Here is an 8,357-nt window from a genome sequence, read left to right as displayed (position 1 = left end):
GCGACACCTGCGCTGTGCAGGCACTACATCCGGCTTACCGCGACTACCACCGGCACATACGCACATTGTTTCCATCCCCTACATGATGTAACAGGAAGCAGCCCATGTTCTACCTCTACGGTCCGAGCATTCAGGGCAGGCGCACCAAAGTACAGGGGACTATGAAGACTGGCAATTGCCCATGTGAACAGTATCGAGTGGGCGCATTATATCACTGGGAACCATATTTATACTTCATGCTTCATAGCCCAGACATATCACAATGGCCTCCTGATCACCCTGTTTACCTAGCAACTAGGGCTAATCAGGGCATGCCGCCATGGAGCGGGGGCACCAAACCCCGTTACACTAGGGTACCAACCTCCGCTGCGAGGCAGGTACAGCCCAATATTGATCTCAGGGCCTCTTGTGATAGGACCTGGATTATCGGCATTAATTACTGATAATTCTCAATACTATCAGATCCAACCACTGAGGCAGCGGTTATCCCAGCACCATGTCTTATCACCATCAGTCAGATATTTAGTGCTTTGTATTGGTCTTCATATCAATTCCTGTGTTATCTATACTGGGTACAGGGCAGGGTGTTTATTGAGTAATAAATTCATGTCTTTAAAGGGTTTAAGTGCACCTGATTACTCCCTTTGTATAACATATACCTTTAAAATAATCAGTAACAATTGCACACAAACTTCCAGAACACGTTTCCCACCCTACACTGATCTCCCAATATCTCTTGTCTCCACCAGATCTCCTTTCCTTCACCTTCTACATTCGCCATGATTTCTCCTGAGCGTCCCCTGAACGCTGGCCCTCGCTACCTTAGCATATGGGAGTGTTATACGGTAAGACGTTCACAAGTTCAGAGAATACTACAACCCACAATAACCCCACTGCCACCCCAAAATTAGAGGTCCACTATATATTGTGTCCTCCATTACCGACTAAGCTCAAGATCTGCATACAATAAAATAACTGGATCTTCTAAAGACTAAATACACAGTCTGTGCGGTTCCTGTTCTGAGAACGAGTTCTTCATCTTGTGGAAATATCGTTCACAAGGAAAGGAGAAGCTGCTAGAACGTCATTACTTAAGAAACCAGCAAATCGTAAAGATGGAAACTCACACTTCCATTGTCGGAGAGTCCTTACGTACAATAACGCGTTTGGCTGAAATTGGCTTTTTGTCTTCCATGTTGTCCTTGCTCTTTCAGCAGCCATGCCCCCACTGACTGACATCGTGTTATGCAGGACAAGTAATTTAAGGACGTTTTAAGGGACATAAAAATCTGTTGCCCTCACGGTAAATATTGGATTTGGATATATATGAGAATTTTACATTGACCTCCAGATAACCTGAACTCTTCCCGTTGCTAAAGTTCTGTGGATATTTAACGTACTGTTTCTTAATTTTTAACTTCCACACTATATTTTCATGAAGTAAAGAGTTTTGAGAAGACAATATATTAATTCCCATGCGATACATTTTTTTCCTTCAGGGGTCACTTTTTCAACCGTTACCAGGGACATCCATAGGAGCCCCAGTTACAGGAAAAAACAGCCCATGAGTAAGAAATCTCTGACAGAGCAGATCTGGATCTGCTAGAACCCACTAGGCCTGCTCAGCCGGCAGATAGCCAGCGATCACGGGGTTGCCAGGCCCCACAGAAGCATTGGCATTGCCCATGTTCAGGTTCCCTACATATCGCTGAAGGGCAATGTATCCGGCAACAATAGAAGAAAGAATCCGGTGATCACCCACTCCTGTCTTCTGCTCAGGGTTCCCAGCTGAATCCAGCAGGTTACTGGCCCTTTATACAAGATTTGGTCATGTGGTTAGATATTTTTAGTTGGTCTGTTTATTGTGCCAACAAATATTTCAGAGCTTGACCCAATATGGAAATTGGCCCAGTGTGGGTGTCTGCGGCGCCTCGAGGTTACCCCACTCCCAACCATGATACCAATAGTCAATCCATTACTCTATAAAACGCTTTCCTGTCTGAATTTCTCTTGATACCTACATGAGTTTATAACCAGGTTGGAAACGGAAGCCCCTAGCTCTTCTCTCAGGTAATGTAAGTATTACTTGAAGAAAAACAAACTAACAGGACTTCATACAAAACTAAAAGCAGAGAGAAAATCAAAGACATTTTCCTCAAAGTCGGATTTTTCCACTGGAGAAACTAAGTTACAAGGTTCCCTTGAGGTCTCAATTCCATTTCAAGTAAACAATTTACAAGGTTTTAGGGACAATAAAGAGGATTTGTTGTCTAATAAAATGACCAATACTGGAGCACTGACACTGCCGGGTGCTGAGGGACCCCTGAGATCTCTACATCTGAACCCTCCTCTGCATCATCATTACATAGAGAGAGGACTAAAACCAATTTACCCTCTGAACCCCAGGCAGCCTCTTCCAGATAAGCAACAAGACCTGGAAAAGCTTGGGACTGAAGAATGCAACAGATCAAAATGGATGTGCTTATGAAAGGCTTTTCCAAAGCAAAAGAAGGGGTGGTGACGGCAGCTGAGAAAACCAAGCAAGGGGTAGCAGAAGCTGCGGAGAAGACCAAGGAAGGTGTCTTATATGTGGGAAGCAAAGCCAGAGATGGAGTAGTACAAGGAGTGGCTTCAGTGGCTGAGAAGACCAAAGAGCAGGCATCTCAGCTGGGTGGGGCTGTCATTTCTGGAGCTGCGAACATTGGTGCAGCCACCGGCCTAGTGAAGAAGGAGGAATTTCTCACAGATATTAAGCCTGAAGAAGTCCAGGAAGCTTTGGAAGAACCTGCTGCTGAACCACTGCTAGAGCCAGAAGGGGAGAGCTACGAGGAAGCCCCCCAGGGTGATTACCAGGAACATGAACCAGAAGCATAACATCCCTTCACTCTGGATCCAGCCACCAGCAGCATCAGCACCAAGATAGCTATAATGAAGATACGAATAACAAAATCCCCATATCCCCAACACCCTTTCCTATCTTAAGAGGAGTGTGGTCTACCCAATGTCTTTTCTCAAAAATTGAGCTCTTCCTCTACTCCACGTACAGAGAGCCTCATGTGAAGTGGTTTCATGTATGGTAATCCTTCGCGTCCAGCCATCATCCAAACAAAATGGTGTTTAAATGAACAAAAAGCCCTTTGTAATGTATGAACTCATGAATGCATTGGATTTGTCTTTGCAGTCATAATGCCCCCCGGGAAGTTGTTCCCTCCCAGAGAATAATTGCCGGAGGTTTTGGTGAATTTTGTCTATCATAATTTATTTGTTCTGATGTGTCTTCTTCAGTAGCAGAGGGGCTGCAACCACCTGCAATTGAACCCAATGGTATTCTTTTGAGTCTACCAACATAAATAAAGCATGTTCTAACTTTTTATAAAGAGATGGTGCGAAACACCTAAAAATGTGATTTACTTCTTAACAAAACGACTGCCATAAATTTGTGCATTTGTGCTATGGCACTACGCTGGTCATTTGGTTGAGGAAAAAACAACCAAAAAAAAAAAATGTAGTCGTGGATGACTGACCTTTGAAATAGTTTATTCAGTGTTCTAATGTGATATTTATTTTGCTGTTTTTATACGTATATACACAGATCTAAAAACATAAATGGGTGAACTTATTTGTGACTCTTCTGTAAAGCAGATGAGAATCTGAGAATTCATGCAGAATCTTTTCAATGTCCTTGTGTTCCAAATAATTTTGCAACAGGAATAAAAAAAAAAGAAAAATGAATTAACCAAAAATGAACAATATTGAACCCGAGAGACTGGTCATCTACTGACACACAAGGAGGCCATTTTCTAGATCTCGGATACTCGGTGAGAAACCACATGAACCCAATGAAGAGTTTCATTTAGAAAGAGTCGCATGTTATCAAATAGTCCCAGAGAACAATGACTGATAAAGACAACAGTTTCTGACAGAAGGGATCATATTTAGTTCCAGGCTCAGATTTTGATGCCTCGGGTGGTCCAGGATTTGAACCTGTTCGCACGCAAGCTCAGACGGAGACATTTCTCGGCACAGGACAAACGACTGCGCGGTGAATTGGGTAGATCATCAGATGCTACAAGATGTAGGACTTTTGGATGACTTAGATGAACCCATACCCACTATGACTGGTAGAGGCCCTTTTAGTAGCTTTAAGATAAAAAAGTGAATAAGATGCCACCTACACAGAATGACAACTCGACCACTGACGTTTTTAAAGCACTTGAGACAGATGAGGAAATTGTCATAAATACATAAAGGAGTTTTGCCAGCTTAACCTTCCTCTAGTGTTAGAGTCGTGACCGACCCGTTTTAGGTTTTAAATGCATACAAATTCTATATACATTTGTTTATTGCATCAAGACTTTTTGACTTTTTCAGGAACTTATTGATAAACAAAATACAATAAAATAAAGCTATTTTACTAAATTGTAAAATGCTCTCATTAAAATTATAACATTTGTGTTGTTGGGGTCATTTTCCACCCAGGTCTAATATAAGAGTAAAAAAACAATAATAAGTCCCAAAACTGAACTCATAAACACAATATAAACCAACAGCCCACAGCAAGCTCTACCTCCAACAACTTGAGTTAGGGACATGTCCAGGCATGTATGGCCAAATCAGCTTAGAGTTGGTACTTTGTAGAGTATACATCTCCAGTTTACACATGCAACAATGAGAAGATTTGATGTAAGCCAAATTCTGGATTATATCTTAGACAATAATGAATCAGAGGACACACAGCAGCAAACTGATACAGATGAACAGGTTTCTGAGGAGGAACATGATGTGGAGTATCAACCGGAAGACACAGACAGTTCTGATCAGTCTGATGAGGAGGTCACTGGTGCTGAAGCTGCTCTCGCTGAAAGATTAAGAACCAAAAGTGGCAAGATCAGTTGGAGCTCAGTACCTCCAGATGTACATGGCAGGGCAGATGCTGCAAATGTCATAAAAATGACCCCTGGGATCACAAGGTTTGCTGTGACAAGAGTAAGTGACATCAAGACAAGTTTTGATCTGTTTATGCCATTGTCAATAAAAAAAAAGTCATTATTGCTATGACAAACCTTGAAGGAAAAAAAGTCCATGGCAACACGTGAAAGACCTTCATGATTATGTCCTGGATGCCTACATTGGTGTTCTCCTTGCTGGAGTGTACAAATCATGCAATGAGCCCACTAAGTCTCTGGAACACATCGTCAGGCAGGAATATTTTACGGGCAACAATGTCACTTCAAAAGTTTCAAATGATATCAAGAGTCCTCAGATTTGACAACAGAGACACTAGAACGAAATCTGACAAACTTGCTCCCATCAGGGATGTTTGGGAGAAATGGATGCAGCTCCTTCCACTGATGTTCAACCCAGGGCCAAAGGTGACAGTAGACGAACGTTTTCTCCCTTTCCGCGGAAAATGCCCCTTCCGGCAATACATCCCAGGTAAGCCAGGCAAATATGGCATAAAATTCTGGGCAGCCTGTGATGCAAAAACTAGCTATGCATGGAATCTACAGATTTACACAGGCAAGTCTGCAAGCAGCATCCCTGAAAAAAAACAAGGAAAACGTGTAGTCCTCGATATGACTACTGGACTGCAGGGTCACAACATTACCTGTGACAATTTTTTTTACCAGCTGTGACCCCTTGGACAAGAACTTCTCAGGAGGAAAATCACCAGTGAAAAAAAAACAAACCTGAGCTGCCCGCTGAATTGTTGCAGATGAAGGACAGGGCTCCACTTTCCTCAAAGTTTGTTTTTACAGACACCACCACTGCTGTTTCATACTGCCCCAAAAAATGACGGAATGTGGCACGGATGTCCACACTTCACAAAGATGCAGCTGTGTCATGACACCTCTACTTCCTCAATGGTTACACATTCAGGTGCCACTAATAGGAGAATTCATCATTCGAGTTTCACCCGTATAAACGTTATGGTTCCCAGAATCTAGATCGTCATCATGGCAACAAGGTAATTAACCTGAGTGATTACCCTCTCTCTTCTACTGAATTATCTTTATTAGAGAAGGGTCTTTCTTTTTCACCTTCTGCTGGGCTGGACTCTTTTACACTCATCAAAGATTTGCACATGTTTGCACGGTCTCTGTTATTTAAACGGTACTTCTTTGATGACAATTCACATCTTTCCAACAGAAGAGGAGCAAGCAGCATTAAGGGCCCTGGAGGAGTTGTCCGAGGAACATAATACTCCAGAAGGAGGTAGGATCCCTTCTTCAATTAAACCACGCTCTAGGAAGTTCCCCCCGTTATCCACCTGCAGCAATATAGACCTTTTTGTGCAGGTGGTGACCAAGGATTTTCTCAAAATTCCTAAATCCATTCAGGGTGATAATTTAACAAAGGATGAGAGGCAGCGCCTCCGCACTCTACAGAATTTGCCAGGCATACTGTTGAAGCCGGCTGACAAGCGCAGCAATATACAGGTCCTTCTCAAAAAATTAGCATATAGTGTTAAATTTCATTATTTACCATAATGTAATGATTACAATTAAACTTTCATATATTATAGATTCATTATCCACCAACTGAAATTTGTCAGGTCTTTTATTGTTTTAATACTGATGATTTTGGCATACAACTCCTGATAACCCAAAAAAACCTGTCTCAATAAATTAGCATATCAAGAAAAGGTTCTCTAAACGACCTATTACCCTAATCTTCTGAATCAACTAATTAACTCTAAACACATGCAAAAGATACCTGAGGCTTTTATAAACTCCCTGCCTGGTTCATTACTCAAAACCCCCATCATGGGTAAGACTAGCGACCTGACAGATGTCAAGAAGGCCATCATTGACACCCTCAAGCAAGAGGGTAAGACCCAGAAAGAAATTTCTCAACAAATAGGCTGTTCCCAGAGTGCTGTATCAAGGCACCTCAATGGTAAGTCTGTTGGAAGGAAACAACGTGGCAGAAAATGCTGTACAACGAGAAGAGGAGACCGGACCCTGAGGAAGATTGTGGAGAAGGACCGATTCCAGACCTTGGGGAACCTGAGGAAGCAGTGGACTGAGTCTGGTGTGGAAACATCCAGAGCCACCGTGCACAGGCGTGTGCAGGAAATGGGCTACAGGTGCCGCATTCCCCAGGTAAAGCCACTTTTGAACCATAAACAGCGGCAGAAGCGCCTGACCTGGGCTACAGAGAAGCAGCACTGGACTGTTGCTAAGTGGTCCCAAGTACTTTTTTCTGATGAAAGCAAATTTTGCATGTCATTCGGAAATCAAGGTGCCAGAGTCTGGAGGAAGACTGGGGAGAAGGAAATGCCAAAATGCCTGAAGTCCAGTGTCAAGTACCCACAGTCAGTGATGGTGTGGGGTGCCATGTCAGCTGCTGGTGTTGGTCCACTGTGTTTCATCAAGGGCAGGGTCAATGCAGCTAGCTATCAGGAGATTTTGGAGCACTTCATGCTTCCATCGGCTGAAATGCTTTATGGAGATGAAGATTTCATTTTTCAGCACGACCTGGCACCTGTTCACAGTGCCAAAACCACTGGTAAATGGTTTACTGACCATGGTATTACTGTGCTCAATTGGCCTGCCAACTCTCCTGACCTGAACCCCATAGAGAATCTGTGGGATATTGTGAAGAGAAAGTTGAGGGACGCAAGACCCAACACTCTGGATGAGCTTAAGGCCGCTATTGAAGCATCCTGGGCCTCCATAACATCTCAGCAGTGTCACAGGCTGATTGCCTCCATGCCACGCCGCATTGAAGCAGTCATTTCTGCCAAAGGATTCCCGACCAAGTATTGAGTGCATAACTGAACATTATTATTTGATGGTTTTTTTGTTTGTTATTAAAAAACACTTTTATTTGATTGGATGGGTGAAATATGCTAATTTATTGAGGCAGGTTTTTTGGGTTATCAGGAGTTGTATGCCAAAATCATCAGTATTAAAACAATAAAAGACCTGACAAATTTCAGTTGGTGGATAATGAATCTATAATATATGAAAGTTTAATTGTAATCATTACATTATGGTAAATAATGAAATTTAACACTATATGCTAATTTTTTGAGAAGGACCTGTAGTTCTATGGCCCACCAATATGTACGAACGGGAGGCCTTTCGCCAACTCAATGACCCCATATGTTATAAAAAGCTATCTTTTAATCCCTTGGCTTCTTTTTCTGCTGTCGTTGACGGTATCCTGGCATCTGCTGTAGAGGTGGAGGTTATCACTAAAGAGTTAGCCGCCACCCTTAAGGTTACTGAGCCAGTAATCTCCACTTTCTATTTACTCCCGAAAATGCATAAATATACACACCAGCTGGACGCCCCATAGTATCGAGTCGAGGGAACTTCATAGAGCACGTCAACAAGTGGATAGATTCG

The 8,357-nt window shown here is 42.7% G+C and overlaps 1 protein-coding gene across 1 annotated transcript; it reads left to right on the top strand.

Annotated features, from left to right (window-relative positions):
* Positions 1-2,326: 2,326 nt before the first annotated feature.
* LOC138674367 (beta-synuclein-like) lies at positions 2,327-2,926 on the top strand. The gene has a single exon (XM_069762217.1). It carries the CDS (start codon positions 2,458-2,460, stop codon positions 2,872-2,874), a length of 417 nt encoding a protein of 138 aa, XP_069618318.1. The 5' UTR covers positions 2,327-2,457; the 3' UTR covers positions 2,875-2,926.
* Positions 2,927-8,357: the final 5,431 nt, after the last annotated feature.

Source organism: Ranitomeya imitator, chromosome 4 (assembly GCF_032444005.1).
Source record: "Ranitomeya imitator isolate aRanImi1 chromosome 4, aRanImi1.pri, whole genome shotgun sequence".
NCBI classification, from domain to species: domain Eukaryota; kingdom Metazoa; phylum Chordata; class Amphibia; order Anura; family Dendrobatidae; genus Ranitomeya; species Ranitomeya imitator.
Note: the sequence above shows the minus strand (reverse complement) of the source record. Positions and strands in the feature narration are given on the sequence as shown.